Consider the following 21,170-nt stretch of genomic DNA (forward strand, 5'->3'; position numbering starts at 1 on the left):
AAAGGTATTAATCCGGATCCGGCCTTAAGCTAAACGTTGTTTCGGCGCATTACCGGATCCGACGTTTAGCTTTTTCTGAATGGTTACCATGGCTGCCAGGACGCTAAAGTCCTGTTTGCCATGGTAAAGTGTAGTAGGGAGCGGGGGAGCAGCATACTTACCGTCCGTGCGTCTCCCGGGGCGCTTCAGAGTGACATCTGGGAGCCCCACGCGCATGGATGACGTGATCGCATGGATCACGTCATCCATGCGCATGGGGCGCTCTAACGTCATCCTGGAGCGCCCCGGGAGCCGCACGGGGGGTAAGTATACTGCTCCCCCGCTCCCCACTACTACTATGGCAACCAGGACTTTAATAGCGTCCTGGCTGCCATAGTAACACTGAACGCATTTTGAAGACGTTGCACTCACGGTGTTACGGATCAGGCGGGCACTTCCGGCAAATGGAGTACACGACGGATTTGGACAACGCAAGTGTGAAAGAGCCCTAACTCCTCTATGATTTTTAAAAAATGACCATTACCATGAGATCACAACTTTTAATGTTTTAATATATTAACAGAAACATTTGACATGTGTATTACTATATAAATGAGTTGAAATGACATTGCCAGTGCTCATCGTTACGAAACTAAGGAAACAAAAAGCCCACATATGTTCATACAATTTTCTTGGCATTATTATGACTAACTTTCTCACTGTAGAAACTATGACGTTTAATGTTCTGTTGCCCCACATTTGATTGAGTTGTAAAAAAAAAAAAAAAAAAAAAAACACAATCAATACATACGGCTAAAATTGGAAGGCAACATGGGGGTTTGAAATGCACCTGTAACAGTGAAGGTGGCAATTATGCTTGCTGTACTCACACAAGAAGGCAGCCTAGGAATGTTTGACATCAGTGAAGTATGAAGTAATGCCTTTTTTTTCTAAATTCTCTACTTCCTGTCTTTTTCATAAATATACTGCAATCTGGAAATTCATTTGCCTTAGAATGCTGCTTCAGTAATAGCTACACGGTAGTTGAACACTATTACAAAACAGACATAACAGGTTCTATGTTCATGAAGAACTAATGTCCATTTGCAGTACCTAAAATAGCCTCAGGGAGGCAGAAGTGCTATGAAATACCGTACATGTTTATCACTGGAGCCAGGCAGAAGTCTTCTGAAGGGCATTTAGTGCACAGTCCATCTGCTGACATTACAAACTTGAAAACGCTTCGACATTTTGCCATCGAGTGTCCAATATAACCAATAGACATTTGAGCACCTTAATATATACCTGTATTGTTCAAGCCAGAAGTTTCCCTTGAGTGCAAATTCTTTGCGTTACACAGTCAGCCTAAGCACAAAATGAACAATATGCAAAACCGTGATAAAATAATGTCAGATTGATTCTTTCAGGGCTGCAGTCACACCCACAATACCAAATAAACAGTAAAAAAAAAAAAAAAGTTTTTATTTTTTTTGTCTGATTCTTTGCAGGCATCCAAAACTTAAAAACGGCACCCATCTCCTTCATATGCACACACACGATGGCCGCAGACGCAAACCACTAGTGACACCCCGATCTCTCAGTGACGTCAGTCTCTGTTTGTGTGCGTAAGATACAAGAAAATTTCACTACTAATATGATACAAATACATTCTAAAAATATAACTATCTACTAAAAAGACGAGTTGTCAATTTTAATTTCTTTTAAGCCTTTTCTAACTGGTAAGAAGCTATGGGCCTATTTATCTAAATGCTATTTTATTAAGGCATGTCGCGCCACACTACAAATGGCTACTACAAACACACAGGTATCTTGTATTAGAAAATGAAATCTACCTCCTGGTACTTAGAAATATAATATGAAACTAGTAAGGCAACAGCAGTGTAATATACTACAATAATACTTTTTTTTTTCATATATATCCACAGTCTACAGAAAAGGCATGTGCGCACAGTAACAGAATGGCTGGTCCCAGTCGATGTCAGGGTGCTCACTGCTCAGGGCTCTCTAATTATGTGGTGCTATGACAAAAGCAGCTAGTTAACTCGTTACTGTCTGAGTTGATGTGCCCTTGATCATGTGTCATGGTGACTCCTACCCAGAGTATTCTACCCAGGAGATATTACATAGCCCTGAGATAGCCTGGCATGACATTCTTACCCATCTCTTCAATGACATGTCTACAAAACTGCAGGTTATAGGGTGTTGCCTTTCCAAAAACATTAAAATATGGATGGATTATAATTGTGTATCTAAAATATATAAAATATGTTGAGACCTTCCCACAGGTTCTAATGGCAATGCCTCCCTTCACACATTTCCATTTTGGATAATGCGTTAAAGGCAATGGGCAATAGTGCACTATGGTCTAGAACAGATGTGACCCACCTGTAGATCTACAGATGCTGATCCTCACAAGTCCCAGCCAGCATCACGGGAAATGTGTACCCGATTGGGTGGCAGAGGCTTGTACGTCTATGGCACTCTGAGACTTGCAGTTCAGCATCTGTTGCTGTAGAAGGCAGGACTAAGCAATAACTGCTGCTAATTTTGTGAGCCATTATAAATGTGTCTTCAGCATTTTAATGATGGGTGGAATTTGTTAAGATCTACATTAATCACATTATATAACTAGGAATCATTTACAGTAGCTGCAATGGTGTCAGTGCACAGATTCAGATCTGATATCATCTGGCATAGCAAACTGCTGGCTGGTTTCTCGCCACTCAATCCTTTCTTTGTCTACGCTGCTTGACATTGTTCTCCAGGGATGAAAAGCCGTTTGTGTGTCCGTTCACCGCACTCACTGAGCCATTCTGGTAATCTTTCCTTCGGGAAGAGGCCTTCTTGTATGTCTGTAAGGGAATGGTAAAATGTCATATCACTTCTCGGTGCAGTTTTACTTATTAGCAGAAAAGTGGCGGGTATATCCAGGCAATGATGGCAATGCCTAGCAGACCTCTGGTTTGAACAGTTTGGGAGTCAATTCTAATTAAATCAGGTCTGCTGTAGTTCCCAGAGACACACTGCATTATTACTAAAGCACAATTAAAGAATACACTGGACTCTGATGAGGGTAGTGGTCTCCTGCGCCTATCACTGCTGAGATTGGTGGGAGCTCAGAAATGGGAGTCCTCCGTATTCTCTGATCACTCCTATTAGCCCACTACAGGCTATGGGCGCGTTATTACCGTTCTGCACAGGTCTGTAATATTGTCACACGCATGAAGCCTTGAACGGACTAGCTGGTTACACCAAGACAAAAGGGGCATGTTTCATTATGGCAGCGAATAGACATGTAATATGTGATGCAGCTTAAAATTAATGAAGGGTTTGAAGAAGTAAATCTATAGAAGAGCACAAGGTCAATGGCCGTTCATTGGCGTACAGTTTATTTCTTTATTATAATGAATTGGAATGTGCTTTACATGTCTAAATATCTAGTGCTATATTTTATAGCCCTTGCATGTTCTAGATTTGGTGGGACTACCTATTGGGAATACATCAGTTACATCAAAAACATTTATAGCATTCTGTCTCCGGCTTGTCTATTTTAGGAAGAGAGCTGATGTCCCATCGGTCAGGAATTCTAAGAAGGAACTATACAGGGGAATGTTTGTCAGGCCATGTCATGATCAGTGGTGGCAGAAAGAAGGCCGCAGTCACCACTGTCCCCTACTGGCAGAACATGAGGTGTGCGCTATCAGGATGCCATGTAGAAACCTTCATACCTGAATGTAGAAATTGCCAAAGAGGATGATAAGGGAGATCATGTAGCAGTTCTGGAAATACAGCCATCCCATGGGGAAGGCACAGGGCCAAACCATTGCACAGCTGGTCTGAGTCATCGTCAGGACGAACTGGGTCTGCGGAGAATGAGAAGACATAGAAAACACTCATTTCTTAATGCTGTAGACATGCAGACACGTCATTTCTAAGATATGCAACATCCACATAAAACTGCACAAGACACTCTGCAGAGTAAAGAAGCAGCAATAGGAACGTCCTTATTCTGCCTCATTACATAGAAGATCTTATGAAGAAGAAATATAGACTATAGGTTTGACAGATGTAAGCAGTGGTGGAAACCCAAGAGTGCTAAATGGTGATAACTGCCTGTCATGCAACCAGACTGGCATATGGAGCCCCTGGATCATGTCCTGTACAGTGCTGTATGTATGCAGCTATTTTTTGGATTCCTGCAGAATCAGACAAAAAAAAAAAAAAATTCTACATGTCCCTGTATGAAAAGAGCCAAACAGAGGTATATTAAGGCTTCTGTAGGGTCTCAGATTATGGCTCCAGAGAGTGTATGAAGCCTAAAGGAACATTCCAGTCTAAGGCTACTTTCACACTAGCGGTTTTGCTGGAGTCGTCATGCATCAGCAAAAACGCTTCAGTCACGAGAATACAACCGTCTGCATCTGTTATGAACGGAGCCCGTTGTATTATCTTTAAAACAGCCATGACGGATCAGTCATGAACACCACTGAAAGTTAATGGGGGACGGATCAGTTTTCTATTGTGTTTGAGAAAACGGATCTGTCTTGCTCCGCACCACATTGCGGACAGAAAAAGGCTGCTTGCAGCATTATTCTGTCCGCGATAGGGACGCAACCAAACAGAACAGAATGCATTCTGGTGCACTCAGTTTCTTTCAGTTTAGTTTTGTCTCCACTAACAATGAATGGGGACAAATCGGAGGCGTTTTCACCCCACTATTTAGATCCTATATCCTAAATTGTAAGTTGTCCATTGCGTAGTTTTTACGTGTTCAGTGTTGCAGCACATTTTCTACACTATGTAAATCATCTCCCCTCATATAGATGATAGACGATATCACATCACACATCATTGGATATAAAAGAACAGTGGGGTTACAAGTGTGATCTTAGATCTTGGAACACACATCTATAATGTACAAATATGGTCGCCCTAAAGTTGGTATGCACGTAAAAAAAATGCTCCCAACAGAAAGTGAGGCTTTATCGTGCAGTACTTAAGGATAGAGAAGACTCCGCTCATGTTGATGTGGGATCACTCAGCATGCCCACTTGGATATCAATTAGTAAAGCAGCACAGGAATAATCAAATAAAATATCAGTCTTTGCCCCCTTCTATAAGGGAAAGGGAGTGAAGGAACGAAACACCTACATGGCAGCTACTGTCTGTACAATCTGCCAAGGGACAAATGAATGAATGGACAGCTTACCAGCTGGCACTGGGTGATGTACTTCTTCCACCATAGATATGGTCGCATGGATGGAACAGCCGAGAGTCCGTAGTAAGAGTACATGAGGACATGGATAAAGCTATTCAGAGTGGCCCCAAAGTAGGCTAAAAAAAAAAAAAAAAAAAAAAAAAAAAATTAAAAAAAGAAGAAAAACCTCTATAATAAATATCCAATAAGACGCATGATATAAATGAATGTTATGGTAACTATAGCCATTAGTACACAGTGAGGCACAGGTCGGCCAACAATTCTGACAATCTCTCCTTGATGCGCTCTACTCTTACACGTGAAGGTTCCCTTTAATCTGGTATTTCCCTGCATAGAATAGAGATACATGATACCAGCTGAAGGCTAAGCAAGGGCTTACTGTCCTACTTCCCAGAGTTGTTTGCCTCTCTGAGAAGTATGGATGGTAACTTAATTCCCCAGTGTTAAAAGTAGCTTCACCTTATGAGGTGTGGATCATTTCCTACGGCACAGAGGTAGATTTACTAATAATGTGCCCAATTGGGCGCATCTAAAACCACACACCCTTTTCATTCCCTTGCCAGCTAAGACAAAAAAAAAAATTATCTGCAAAACTTAAAGGGTCACTGAGTTTTCAGAAAACTTAATATGACAGAGACATACCAAATTTTTTAAAGAGGAGACAGCAGAGCTCACACAGTGCACTCACTCTCCTCACTGCAAGAAACAGAAGCGAGACGGGCCCATAGACTGTCTCACTTCTTCTCAGTCTCCTGCAGAAAGGAGAGAAAGAACGCTGTTCAAGTGCTTCTGTATCCTCCTTCTGGCGATTGATGGGAGTCTGAGCACTGAGAACCCCACTGATCAAACCTTTTGATATGTTTCAATGACTCAGTGACCCCTGGCCTGTGCATAGGAATTCTATCACATTTGCAAAAGTAATCTACTCAGATGTTTGTGACTCAAGAGCCACGTGTAGCCCATGTGTCTTCCGCCTGGGGCTCCCTGGCCCGCCTTATACTACAAAGGAGAGAGTTGGAACGGCTGGTAACATGTAACTTGGCCTTTGCTTTTATGGAAATTCTTTAGACAGGAGCATTTAAATAATATACAAAACATGCTGAATGGAAACAAGCTACTTTCCCTCTACCGATTTTACTTGTTGCCATTTAAAAAGCTGAAGAAACCCTTGAGGTTGGAATAGGCAAACAGGTAAACTAGACCCAGCCATAAGTTGAAAATACAGAAGTGACAGATAAAGCCCTGAGCTTGTCCGATTGGATAGCACATCATATTAGTCAATCCGTCACTTAGGACTTTTATTGCCTTGTGTGAAAGGCATTTATATTAATCTCACACACAGATTTGGTAATGGCGCCCATCTCATTCAAGGAGGACTGTTAGTACTCACAGTGTCCACACGGGACCCAGTTCATGACAAACCACCAGATGTTCAGCATGGAGGCATGGTGATAGACATGCAGGACGGTGATCTGGTGGTTGTTCTTGCGCAGTATGAAAAAGAAAGTGTCCATAAACTCAATGAGCTTGGAAAAGTAGTACCACCAGAGGACACGCGTTATCTGTCAGGAAGAACGGACAAATACATAACATATAAACTGTACATGCACAAAACATGTTTAAATGACTAAAAGCATTAAAGATTCCTTGCAATCGGCTAATACATGATGATTTCTTCTATATTCATGTCTAAAGCTAAAGGCAGACCCCTTCTAGTCTGCTGGTAACAGAGCAGTGCATTGTGGGAGCTCAGGTGGCCCCTACACCATTAGGTGACGTGTATCACTAGTGTGGTAATAAACCCTGTGTGCTGAGCACAACCTGCAGAGCTCTGTATATGAATGGAGATAACAAATCAGGACTGAAACTGTAACGCACAAGTACAGGAAAATGCCAATCAGAAGAAATTATTAGCCCGTGGTCCATTTTCACTGCCAAGATATATTGTCAGCGTCCATTATTGACAGATACTGGAGCCTCCTGTGCGCGACAGTTGCTGTTTTGCAATCCACAAGTCATGGATACTGGCCGTGTGCATCCCACACTTTCCACATGGGACATATCCTATCATCTACAGAACGGCTTCATGGATGTGGACAGCACACGGTGCCGTCTAAATTATTTGCCCCATAGAAATGAATGGGTCAATGTGTAAATGCCGAACTGAAGTGGACCGAGAATACGGTCATGTGCATGAGCCCTAATGATCTAGCTACCAAGGATCCCACGTGGATTGATTTGCAGTCTCTGTTCTACATCTAGTCGCTCTAAACTTGTGATGAGTAAAGGCAGTTACAAAGTTATGTAAGAAGATGTGCAATGTGATGGCTCAATGTCTACGTTGCTAGCGTTTGTCACATGAATGATGCCATGTTGCAGTTTCCTGCTCAGTAGCTGGGTGTGCCACTGTGTGGGTAACACTCTAAACCTGCGCCGCAGCCCCTTCATTTTCAGGATTGTTGGGGATGGGGTTCCAATAGGTCAGACCACCACCGACCATTAACTGATGTCATATCCTAGTGCAGAGGTCAGTAACTGCTGGCACTTTAGCTGGTGTGAAACTACAACTCCCAGCATGGTCAGATGCTAAGCTTTGGAAGATGTACAGCTCTAAGTGTGACACGTCTGAAGCGTCACTTACTGTCTTTTGCTCCTTGTAATGCTGGTGCACAAATAGCCCTGAGAATGGAGATTTCATAGACATCCCACCAGATCGCACATGTCCAGATGAAATAAAAAAAATGTAATGGACCACTCACTGCAAGGACAGAACTATCACATGTTTGGTGGTGGGAGCGTTAGGGCTGGGGCGATACGTAGGATTTCAGATCTCATCATTTTCTTCACTATGGTCAAGTAAAAGTTGCATCAATTTACATAAAAGTGACTGTTAAATGCCAGAAAAGATGCCTAAACACCTTCAATGGCTGTCATCTGAATGCCAACTGCTCTATATACATAGATGCTCAGCTGTGTGTGCTTTCAATGGGGACGGGGAACACCGCTGGTGATGGCCGATTCTGTTCTCCAGAGCCTTTCCTGCCCCAACATCATGTGTTGTCCGAAAGTCAGGAGCTCCCCATACACATTAGATGGTTGACTGGTCCCGGCGAGAACAGTGGGTTTGGATGAATATACATAATAATGTTTATGGGGGCAAATTGTTTTGCAGTCAGCAAATTGTGGATCCACAAAACATAAAACACAGACCATGCATGCCGGCATTTTTTAATAGGTTTCTGTAGAAATTTCCAATTGTTGTCCACAAAACAGACAAGAACAGGACATGTTCAGTTGTTTTGTTTGTGGGACGACAAAATGGACAATGGATGGGGACAGCACATGATCCTCTGTTGGCATTTAAATGAAGGGGTCCCCATCCAATCCACAAAAAATGCAGATCTGATGTGGACTGAAAATACAGCCGTGTGCATGGGGCCTGCAGCAGATTTTACAGCGGTCATGTCACATAATTCCCTTCACTACAGTAACCAGTGTGGAAACAAAAGTCATGCTACTGTTATAACCTCAGTTTAATGGAAGAACTAACAGCTTACAATTATACATGTCCAGGCAGGACAGAGAATGAAATCCAAGCATCCAGACAGTGTCAATCAAGCACCAATTAGAAACATCACGCATTATGCAAGAGCATACATGATTAAAGGGATATCCCAGTAAGGGCTCATGCAGACAGCCATTCCCCGGCCATGCCTGTATTGCAGCCCCCAAACAACAGGTCCGAAATATACGGGCACCAGCCATATGCACCCCGCATCACGGACCCATTCACTTGAATAGGTCCGCAAACCGAAAGGTGCGGTGCGGAATGGAGGCACGGAACCCCACTGAAGCACCTTCTCTCTGTGACTTCGCACTGCAAAAAATTAGAACATTTCTATTCTTTTGCGGTGCAGATGGATCACAGACACATTCAAGTTGAATAGGTCTGCATCCATCTGCGGCAACTGCACGAATGTTACCCGTGCATTGGGGACCGCAAATTGCAGTCGCCAATGCAAGGAATGGCAGAGCAATGGCCGTTTGCATGAGCCCAAATTTGAAGTTATCCCCTATTCACAGGATAGGGAATAACTATTAGACAGGTGGGGTTCCTACTGCTGGGACCCCCACGATTATCAATAAAGGAGCCCCATACCTTGCAGGGCCACCCCCCTAAATTAATGGAGCGGCAGGTTAAGTGTGCGCACTTCCACTCCATTTATCTCTATGGGACCGGTCGGAAATACCCCTTAAAGCAATCATGACAGGACAGGCAATTAACAAAAGCCGACCAGAAATCCATATGTATGTAGGGTGAACATAGGGCACGGTCCCAGACCAAGAAGGATGATGCACATGATTAATCCAAAGAACCTATAAAGACACGCAGCCTGCACTCATTCTCGGGTGATGTAATAAGTTAAGGGAGAGTTGCACCATTCATTGACAATTAGTGGTTTACGTTCCGCCCTTTTCAAATATGATTCACTGACCAAAGGAACGTTGTGAAGGAAATAGTAAAACTAGGTCTTTATTTAAACTTGATTAAAATGTGAACAGGAGTGAAACTCTTACCTAGTTAAAAACCTCCCAATTGACAAACCTATATCCACACCGATACAGGCGGCAGGTAACACGGCACCAGCTGGTCTAATGCGACTGCACAAAACCCAGCCTGCCCTGCCGCACAGGTGTGAACACAAGTCAATTTGGGAAACCACGTAAGTGGAACCAACTACAACTGTGTGTTGGCCCACGAATACATCCCACAACAGTATAACACTAGGCCAGGGGTAGGCAACCTCCGCCTCCCAGCTGTTGTGAAACTATAACTCCCAGTATGCATACTTGCTCTGCTCTTCTAAGAACTCTCATAGAAATGAATGGAGCATGCTGGGAATTGTAGTTTCACAACAGCTGGGAGCCGGAGGTTGCCTACCCCTGCACTAGGCAGTAAACACTGCTATTATCCTGAGCGGTATTGAACCACTCTTGTGCATACAAGGCAGGTGTATTCGCCGTGGTGTAGATGGCAGAGAATGCCAATGCTCAACTATCCGTCCGTGCACTAATTTACTTGCCCTAGAAAGATAATAAGCCCTTGATAAACATATGCCCATGTGAAGCAGTTGCAACCTATGATTAGACGCACATGCCCACTGCGACATGTAGTGTAAGTGCTGTCATCCCCTGCCGCATGAGCATGAATCAAGGGAAGTATTTGCTAGGCAGCCCTGACACTAATGATGCCTGGATGTGAGCACACTGTTTGATAGGCTCATCAGGAGCAGATTAGATGTGGGGGTAGACAAACAACAAGAAAGCCGCCCTTATAGCGCTGTTGCCGCTGACTTTGGATGGCTTTCTTGTTGTTTGTCTACCCCCACATCTAATCTGCCCCTGATCAGCCCAAAGATCTGTTAGTGGGGACAAACGTATGACACATACAGCCAGGTTTAGTCTGTTTGATTCGTGTTCACACCGCAGTAGTGGTCTGTATCTTCAGCCCTGTGATGAGTGTGGGTAGATGTCTATCAAACCGTATGCTCACATCCAGGCATCATTAGTGTCAGGGCTGCCTAGCAAATCCTTCCCTTGATTCGTGCTCATGCGGCAGTGGATGACTGATTAAACGCACATGCCCACTGTGACATGTGGAGTAAGTTCTTAGGTTACAACTGCTTCGCATGGGAAGATGTTTATCAAGGGGTTAATACATTTTTAGGGCAAGTAAATTAGTGCACGGACGGATAGTTGAGCATTGGCATTCTCTGCCATCTACACCACAGCGAATACACCCGCCTTGTATGCACAAGAGTGGTTCAATACCGCTCAGGATAATAGCAGTGTTTACTGCCTAGTGTCATACTGTTGTGGGATGTATTCGTGGGCCAACACACGGTTGTAGTTGGTTCCACTTACGTGGTTTCCCAAATTGACTTGTGTTCACACCTGAGCGACAGGGCAGGCTGGGTTTTGTGCAGTCGCATTAGACCAGCTGGTGCCGTGTTACCTGCTGCCTGTATCGGTGTGGATAATGGTTTGTCAATTGGGAGGTTTTTAGCTAGGTAAGAGTTTCACTCCTGTTCACATTTTAATCAAGTTTAAATAAAGACATAGTTTTACTATTTCCTTCACAACGTTCCTTTGGTCAGTGAATCATATTTGAAAAGGGTGGAACGTAAACCACTAATTAATTGTCAATGAATGGTGCAACTCTCCCTTAACTTATTACATCACCCGAGAATGCGCGCTTACTTAATAGAGGAGTGCAGGCTGCGTGTCTTTCCTTCACAACGTTCCTTTGGTCAGTGAATCATATTTGAAAAGGGTGGAACGTAAACCACTAATTAATTGTCAATGAATGGTGCAACTCTCCCTTAACTTATTACATCACCCGAGAATGCGCGCTTACTTAATAGATGAGTGCAGGCTGCGTGTCTTTCCTTCACAACGTTCCTTTGGTCAGTGAATCACACGAGAGTTGCACCATATTCACCAGACTTGCTGAATTCTATTCGGACACTGTGCATTTATAAAATTAGCTCTTCATATGGAAGGACCTGGTTAACCTGTAGCTTCCACTTCTAACAGAGTTACCCCAACATGCAAGCAATAATGTTCTTCCTAAGACTATCCTTTTCTGACAGAAGTCCAATAAGGCAGACTTCTGGAGGAAAAGGCACTGACAATGCAAGAAGGGTAGACATGAAGGGGTCATTTATTATACTGAAATACGCCTATATTAGGTGCATTTCAGGTGCAGTTAGTGGCGTGGGGGGGGGGGGGGGGGCTCACTTTTACAAGGACTGTAATCACTGTTTTACAATTGTTTTTTTTTTTATGTTGGCTTTTTCAGTTCTGGTGATTTTTAGAAGATAAGTACAAGCAAATCTAGGCATATATGGCATGTATGAACTCTGCACATGTAGAACTTTGGTTTTTAAGAGGTGTGGTTCATATAACTTTCTCCTTGGGTCACATTTTAACCTCTATGAAAAATTACATTTTAACACAAAATTACATGACAGGGTCTGTGTGGATAAAGCACAGTGTGTGGCATTCTGACATGCGCTGGGTGTCTACTTTCAGGTAATATATGGGGATTAGTAGGATTATTTTTTTAGTGATTTAGGGTTTATTTGTACAAGTCAAAACGGCAAAAGTTGTCCCGACTACCATAGGTGCAAAATGTCCAAACAACCCTAGCAGCAAAAAGGTTAAATTCAGAAACCACCATCCTCAATCCAAGTTAACCCTGAGTCCCAAATAGTCCCCAAAGTCATTGACAAGGTAAATGGAACGTGGAAGAGAATTAGATCGGGAAAGTAAGATGCCCATATTGTCAGTATATAACCTGACTGTCTCCCCTTGAGCCAATAGTTATACCCGAATCATGACTGACCTGGCTGAGTTTCATTGTTAGAGCCTTGATAGCCAGGGCAAAAAAATGGGGGATAAGGGGCACCCCTGCCTCTATAGAAGGAGAATTTAAATGCAAGATCCCCATATATTAACAATTTACTGCTAGGGGAGGAATATAATATTCTAACCCAATGCCTAAAATCGGTTCTGAAGCCAAATCTTACTATACAAGCCAATAAAATCCATTCTGCTTTAATTCGGTCTTTTCTTGCAACCTCCTCTGATGACACTAGTATGGGTTGCCAGACAACAAAGTAATTAGCTCTTTGGCTCGGTGTCAAATTCATGTACCTTGAAAGAAGTTCAGTGTAGACAGATGATTACGTCAATTCAGTTGGCACAATTCCCCATTGGTTTTTACATTGCATGTCAGCAAATGTTTTTTATTTTTATTTTATATGGGTCTGAAAATAATAAGACTAAAAGCTCATTCATCGGGTGAAACAACCATTCACGTGGACATTTAAATCAATGTTTCTGGGCAGTAGATCGTGCTGTCTAAACAGCACCATGCTGCCCAGAAACAATGAATCTGCATAGGGATGAGTGATGGCAGTAGCCATACAGTGGAGGGGATCGCTGAATGTAAATGCAGGTCTTCACCTCCACTGACGAGCACGCAATTGTCAGGAAGAAAACGCCTCCTTCCTGACAATCTCCTGCTCCACTGGGAATGTAAAGGGGTTGTCTTTAACAAATGGCATTTATCACGTAGACAAAGTTGTGATGGTCAATGTTGCCTCTTTTGCTGGCTTGATTCATTTTTCCATCACATTATATACTGCTCGTTTCCATGGTTACGACCACCCTGCATCCAGCAGCGGTGGTCACGCTTGCAGACTCGCCTCTCTGGTGGTCGGGACCGCACATAGGCAAGCATGTACAGCAAAATCTGTTCCAGTCACCTCATATCTGTGCTGCCGAGGTGACCGTAACCACTGGATACAAGCAGTGTATAATGTGATAGAAAGATCTATGAAGCCAGCAAAGGAAGCAATATGGACAATCACAGTACATTAGTAAGTGCCTTGTATTAACTTTCTCTACATGATAAATGCAATTTGCTGAAGTGATACAACTTTCCATCTGTGTGCAAACCAGACTGCACCTGCACAGCACAGTAAATGGTGCCATTCACACTTCAGGTTTTCTGTTCTAAGAAATGCGTGGTATGTACCATTCTATAATATTCTATTCTAACCCAATGCCCAAGATGGTCCTGAAGCCAAATCTTACCATGCAAGCCAATAAAAGCCATTGTTGTTATCTCTGTCTTTTCTTGCAGCCTCCTCTGGTAATATGCATTTGTCTTGGTATCAAATTCATGTACCTTGAAATAAGGTTCTCATTCATCCAAATAAATAGGTCTAGAAAAAACAGATGCACCCGATGCCATATGGATGTCCACATACGTCCATATTTTGTGTTCGGAAATCTGAATGTCCTTCTGAATCTGACCTAAGGATTAACTTTTGTGAAACTAGAACTAAAGCTCAAACTCTTAATAGGCATCCACAGGAAAGGGCAATCTGCCCGTCTGCGCTCCCACCCTGAACTTGTCACACCTTAGTCCCATACAGTCTACGACTCTTGTAGACAATCTGTACACAGCAAACAGGATGTATTCTGTTGTTTAATCCTACCACAAGATACCAAGAAAAGCAGGATTTTTTTTGTTCTATGTACCGATTTCTCCAATCACTGAATCTACAGGTCATGGAGGACATCTGCAGACCTTGCTATGGGCATCAGCTGAACGGTCTGAAAAAAAAGTGCAGTGTCAGATAATCGCTGCCTGTGAATCATTATAAAGCCTCATTCACACATCCGTGAGCAGGTGGTCAGTGATGCACCCGTGAAGCACCCAGGTTGAATCCATGTGTCAGTTTTCACTGACGCTGAACAGCTAAAAAAAAATAATTTTCAAAGCATCTCTTCTTAAAAATCTGAGAAATACGGATGCAACACAGGTGGCATCAGTGTTGCATCCATGGTTTTCATGGACCCATAAACTATAATGGAAGTGATGCATCCGTGCTAAAAACACGAACCGTTGGCGTCGGGCCACTCGTTCCTGCCTCAAAAAAAAAAAAAAAAAAAAAAAAACCCAGACTGTGCTAAAACACTGATGTCTGAATACACATATTAAAGGGAGTCTGTCACCTCCTTATGGCCATATACAGTGCTTACATGGCTCTGTAGCACACCTATACAGGATTGTAACGGTACCTTTGTTCTGTTCTTTAGACTTGCACCAGCAGGAAAAACGATGTTTAATTCATATGCAAATGAGCACTCGCAAGTGCCCAGGGGCGGCGTTCAGTGTGTAGGAGCCCAGGCTGCTCTGCCTTCTTTTCACTTTACTCCTCCCCAGCCTATTCCTTTGCCCGCCCTCAAAGTCCGGACCCATCGATGAGGAAAGAGACTTGGAGGGCGGGCAAAGGAAGAGGCTGGGGAGAAGTAAAGTGAAAAGAAGGCAGACCAGCCTGGGCTCCTACACACTGAACGCCACCCCTGGGCACTTGCGAGTGCTCATTTGCATATGAATTAAACTTAGTTTTTTCTGCTGGTGCAAGTCTAAAGAACAGAACAAAGGTACCGTTACAATCCTGTATAGATGTGCTACAGAGCCATGTAAGCACTGTATATGGCCATAAGGAGGTGACAGACTCCCTTTAAAATTAACATGAAACACTGACGTGTGAATGAGGCTTAACTCTATGACACCGATTCGCCAAGAGATTACAGATGAGCAGAGATTATTAGGGCTGCAGCTAACATTATTTGAATAATCAATTAGTTGTCGATAATTTCCTCAATTAAATCGGGAAAAAACACCAAAAAAAAAAAAAAGGTTTATATGATTTTACTTGAAAAATTATGTTCAAAAGGCCATATTAAAACAAATTTAGGAGTTAAAATTTTGCATTACAATGTAAAAAAGACAAGTTGTGGGGGATCTGTGGATGACACTGTTTATTTTGGGGGGGGGGGGGGGGGGAATGTGGATGACACTGTTTATTTGGGGGAGGGGGGGGGGGAATGTGGATGACACTGTTTATTTGGGGGGGGGGGGGGATCTGTAAAAGGCGCTGTTATAGGGGATCTGTGCACTGCTATGGGGAGGGGGGATCTGTGGAGGACACTGCTATGGGGAGGGGGGATCTGTGGAGGACACTGCTATGGGGAGGGGGGATCTGTGGAGGACACTGCTATGGGGAGGGGGGATCTGTGGAGGACACTGCTATGGGGAGGGGGGATCTGTGGAGGACACTGCTATGGGGAGGGGGGATCTGTGGAGGACACTGCTATGGGGAGGGGGGATCTGTGGAGGACACTGCTATGGGGAGGGGGGGATCTGTGGAGGACACTGCTATGGGGAGGGGGGGGATCTGTGGAGGACACTGCTATGGGGAGGGGGGGGATCTGTGGAGGACACTGCTATGGGGAGGGGGGGATCTGTGGAGGACACTGCTATGGGGAGGGGGGGGAATCTGTGGAGGACACTGCTATGGGGAGGGGGGGATCTGTGGAGGACACTGCTATGGGGAGGGGGGGGATCTGTGGAGGACACTGCTATGGGGAGGGGGGGGATCTGTGGAGGGACACTGCTATGGGGAGGGGGGGGGGGATCTGTTGGAGGACCCTGCTATGGGGAGGGGGGGGGATCTGTGGAGGACACTGCTATTGGGAGGGGGGGGATCTGTGGAGGACACTGCTATGGGGAGGGGGGGGATCTGTGGAGGACACTGCTATGGGGAGGGTGGGGATCTGTGGAGGACACTGCTATGGGGAGGGGGGATCTGTTGGAGGACACTGCTATGGGGAGGGGGGGATCTGTGGAGGACACTGCTATGGGGAGGGGGGGATCTGTGGAGGACACTGCTATGGGGGGAGGGGGGGATCTGTGGAGGACACTGCTATGGGGAGGGGGGATCTGTGGAGGACACTGCTATGGGGAGGGGGGGATCTGTGGAGGACACTGCTATGGGGAGGGGGGATCTGTGGAGGACACTGCTATGGGGAGGGGGGATCTGTGGAGGACACTGCTATGGGGAGGGGGATCTGTGGAGGACACTGCTATGGGGAGGGGGATCTGTGGAGGACACTGCTATGGGGAGGGGGGATCTGTGGAGGACACTGCTATGGGGAGGGGGGATCTGTGGAGGACACTGCTATGGGGAGGGGGGATCTGTGGAGGACACTGCTATGGGGAGGGGGATCTGTGGAGGACACTGCTATGGGGAGGGGGATCTGTGGAGGACACTGCTATGGGGAGGGGGGGATCTGTGGAGGACACTGCTATGGGGAGGGGGATCTGTGGAGGACACTGCTATGGGGAGGGGGATCTGTGGAGGACACTGCTATGGGGAAGGGGGATCTGTGGAGGACACTGCTATGGGAGGGGGATCTGTGGAGGACACTGCTAGGGGAGGGGATCTGTGGAGGACACTGCTATGGGGAGGGGGATCTGTGGAGGACACTGCTATGGGGAGGGGGATCTGTGGAGGACACTGCTATGGGGAGGGGGATCTGTGGAGGACACTGCTATGGGGAGGGGGATCTGTGGAGGACACTGCTATGGGGAGGGGGATCTGTGGAGGACACTGCTATGGGGAGGGGGATCTGTGGAGGACACTGCTATGGGGAGGGGGATCTGTGGAGGACACTGCTATGGGGAGGGGGATCTGTGGAGGACACTGCTATGGGGAGGGGGATCTGTGGAGGACACTGCTATGGGGAGGGGGATCTGTGGAGGACATGCTATGGGGAGGGGGATCTGTGGAGGACACTGCTATGGGGAGGGGGATCTGTGGAGGACACTGCTATGGGGAGGGGGATCTGTGGAGGACACTGCTATGGGGAGGGGGGATCTGTGGAGGACACTGCTATGGGGAGGGGATCTGTGGAGGACACTGCTATGGGGAGGGGGATCTGTGGAGGGACACTGCTAGGGGAGGGGGATCTGTGGAGGACACTGCTATGGGGAGGGGGATCTGTGGAGGACACTGCTATGGGGAGGGGGATCTGTGGAGGACACTGCTATGGGGAGGGGGGATCTGTGGAGGACACTGCTATGGGGAGGGGGATCTGTGGAGGACACTGCTATGGGGAGGGGATCTGTGGAGGACACTGCTATGGGGAGGGGGATCTGTGGAGGACACTGCTATGGGGAGGGGGATCTGTGGAGGACACTGCTATGGGGAGGGGGATCTGTGGAGGACACTGCTATGGGGAGGGGGATCTGTGGAGGACACTGCTATGGGGAGGGGGATCTGTGGAGGACACTGCTATGGGGAGGGGGATCTGTGGAGGACACTGCTATGGGGAGGGGGATCTGTGGAGGACACTGCTATGGGGAGGGGGATCTGTGGAGGACACTGCTATGGGGAGGGGGATCTGTGGAGGACACTGCTCTGCTATGGGGAGGGGGATCTGTGGAGGACACTGCTATGGGGAGGGGGATCTGTGGAGGACACTGCTATGGGGAGGGGGATCTGTGGAGGACACTGCTATGGGGAGGGGGATCTGTGGAGGACACTGCTATGGGGAGGGGGATCTGTGGAGGACACTGCTATGGGGAGGGGGATCTGTGGAGGACACTGCTATGGGGAGGGGGATCTGTGGAGGACACTGCTATGGGGAGGGGGATCTGTGGAGGACACTGCTATGGGAGGGGGATCTGTGGAGGACACTGCTATGGGGAGGGGGATCTGTGGAGGACACTGCTATGGGGAGGGGGATCTGTGGAGGACACTGCTATGGGGAGGGGGATCTGTGGAGGACACTGCTATGGGGAGGGGGATCTGTGGAGGACACTGCTATGGGGAGGGGGATCTGTGGAGGACACTGCTATGGGGAGGGGGATCTGTGGAGGACACTGCTATGGGGAGGGGGATCTGTGGAGGACACTGCTATGGGAGGGGGATCTGTGGAGGACACTGCTATGGGGAGGGGGATCTGTGGAGGACACTGCTATGGGGAGGGGGATCTGTGGAGGACACTGCTATGGGGAGGGGGATCTGTGGAGGACACTGCTATGGGGAGGGGGATCTGTGGAGGACACTGCTATGGGGAGGGGGATCTGTGGAGGACACTGCTATGGGGAGGGGGATCTGTGGAGGACACTGCTATGGGGAGGGGGATCTGTGGAGGACACTGCTATGGGGAGGGGGATCTGTGGAGGACACTGCTATGGGGAGGGGGATCTGTGGAGGACACTGCTATGGGGAGGGGGATCTGTGGAGGACACTGCTATGGGGAGGGGGATCTGTGGAGGACACTGCTATGGGGAGGGGGATCTGTGGAGGACACTGCTATGGGGAGGGGGATCTGTGGAGGACACTGCTATGGGGAGGGGGATCTGTGGAGGACACTGCTATGGGAGGGGATCTGGGGACATCTGTGGGGAGGACACTGCTATGGGGAGGGGGATCTGTGGAGGACACTGCTATGGGGAGGGGGATCTGTGGAGGACACTGCTATGGGGAGGGGGATCTGTGGAGGACACTGCTATGGGGAGGGGGATCTGTGGAGGACACTGCTATGGGGAGGGGATCTGTGGAGGACACTGCTATGGGGAGGGGGATCTGTGGAGGACACTGCTATGGGGAGGGGGATCTGTGGAGGACACTGCTATGGGGAGGGGGATCTGTGGAGGACACTGCTATGGGGAGGGGGATCTGTGGAGGACACTGCTATGGGGAGGGGGATCTGTGGAGGACACTGCTATGGGGAGGGGGATCTGTGGAGGACACTGCTATGGGGAGGGGGATCTGTGGAGGACACTGCTATGGGGAGGGGGATCTGTGGAGGACACTGCTATGGGGAGGGGGATCTGTGGAGGACACTGCTATGGGGAGGGGGATCTGTGGAGGACACTGCTATGGGGAGGGGGATCTGTGGAGGACACTGCTATGGGGAGGGGGATCTGTGGATGACACTGCTATGAGGAGGGGGATCTGTGGATGACACTGCTATGGGGGGGGGGGGGGGGATCTATGGATGACACTGCTATGGGGGGGGGGGGATCTATGGATGACACTGCTATGGGGGGGGGGATCTATGGATGACACTATACAGCATCTTATGCTATTTGTGTCATCCACAGATCTCCCCCATGACAGTGTCTCCACAGATCCCCTCCCCATAACAGTGCCATCCACAGATCTCCCAATACACCGACCACATCAGTATTCAGACTATTCCTTAACCCGCAGTAACTTTTACTTGAACTTTAAATCAGCTCTATGATCTTTATTACCTTACAAATACAATGAAGCTCCGGTAACAGGCAGAGCGGATGGCGGCGTAACGTCACTCACTCATGTGACACGCCTGTTCCGCCCACTTTATGAATGAAGCAGGTGGAGCAGGCGCGTCACGTAAGTGACGTAATGCCACCGACCGCTCTGCCTTTTACTGGAGCTTCATTGTTAGTTAATAAAGATGCGCGGATTTAAAAGTAAAGTAAAAGTTACTGCCGGTAAAGGACCCTGACCACCCGCTCCCGCCCCAGATAGCAACTAATCGGCCGATTATTCGATAACGGGATTCGTTGACAACTAATCCAGTTATCGAATATTATCGATAACTTTGAAAAGTCGTTGCCGCCCTAGAGATTATTTTACACTGTTTCACCCACTCTGGCCACTGATCACTAGTAAGCATTGTGTATCAGGGGCACAGTATAGCGGCATTGCATAATTTCTCTCCACTCTCCAAAATCTTTTTACCGATGACCTATCCATTTATTTTCAGTGAATTAAGCAGAAGATATGCCTGTAGAATTATCTACTACTGCACAATTTAGGATATATTTTCCCTGCTACTGTTTTCAAGTTTAATAAAAGTTGTAGAAGTTTTTTTTCTTACCTTCATGTCTGCATCACCTCCACTGTGAGTGTCCTGACAGAAAAAGTTGTAGCCTCCTTCCCAGACTCCTGTTACCAGCTAGAAGAGAACAAAATGTACTCGTCAGTGGCAGAAGAAACCAGGTACACAACACGTGAAAATAGGGGGAAACTATGAAGCCCTGCACTCAAAAAAGTCACAAAAAATAAGGCAAATAAGTGCAAAATTTTGCATTTTTAGGCTACTATATCTCCAGTATTGAAAAGTGGGTGAGAACATAGGCGAGGTTAGCCTGTCAAGCGCGACATTTGGGGGGGTTGGTTGGCTGAATGCAAAATGGTTGCAAATCTTAAAAGGAAAGGAGTGAAGAAAAACGTGGAGTAATGCCTGAAGAGTTAGACTTAGGGTTTGCTCCACGGTCAGGTTTTCTGATGCAGTTTTGGAAGTTAAAACCAGGAGTGAATAAAAAAAAAAAAATTAAAAAAAATGTATCATCTGTCTTTTAGGTCGTCTCTCCTTTTATGATCCACTCCAGGTTTTGGCTTCCACAACTGTCAGCAAACCTGACCCTGTGGCTGTACTCAACAAATTTATCAACCATCGGGTGACATTTGATGGAAGTGATAAAACGAGATTTTTGTATAACTTACCAGTAAAATCTCTTTCTCGC

General features: G+C 46.5%; 1 protein-coding gene across 2 annotated transcripts in view; it reads right to left on the minus strand.

The window, feature by feature from the left end:
* Positions 1 to 524: 524 nt before the first annotated feature.
* Positions 525 to 21,170, minus strand: part of ELOVL5 (ELOVL fatty acid elongase 5) — a 54,008-nt gene continuing 33,362 nt past the window's right edge. For both annotated transcript variants that reach the window (XM_044289229.1, XM_044289231.1), the window contains exons 4-8: positions 20,522 to 20,599; positions 6,609 to 6,780; positions 5,210 to 5,334; positions 3,729 to 3,863; positions 525 to 2,852 (exon numbers count right to left, since the gene is read on the minus strand). In XM_044289229.1, coding sequence (XP_044145164.1) covers positions 2,724 to 2,852; positions 3,729 to 3,863; positions 5,210 to 5,334; positions 6,609 to 6,780; positions 20,522 to 20,599 — 639 coding nt within the window. In that variant the 3' untranslated portion in view covers positions 525 to 2,723. The remainder of the gene's footprint in view (positions 2,853 to 3,728; positions 3,864 to 5,209; positions 5,335 to 6,608; positions 6,781 to 20,521; positions 20,600 to 21,170) is intronic.

Source organism: Bufo gargarizans, chromosome 4, assembly GCF_014858855.1.
Source record: "Bufo gargarizans isolate SCDJY-AF-19 chromosome 4, ASM1485885v1, whole genome shotgun sequence".
Classification (NCBI taxonomy): Eukaryota; Metazoa; Chordata; class Amphibia; order Anura; family Bufonidae; genus Bufo; species Bufo gargarizans.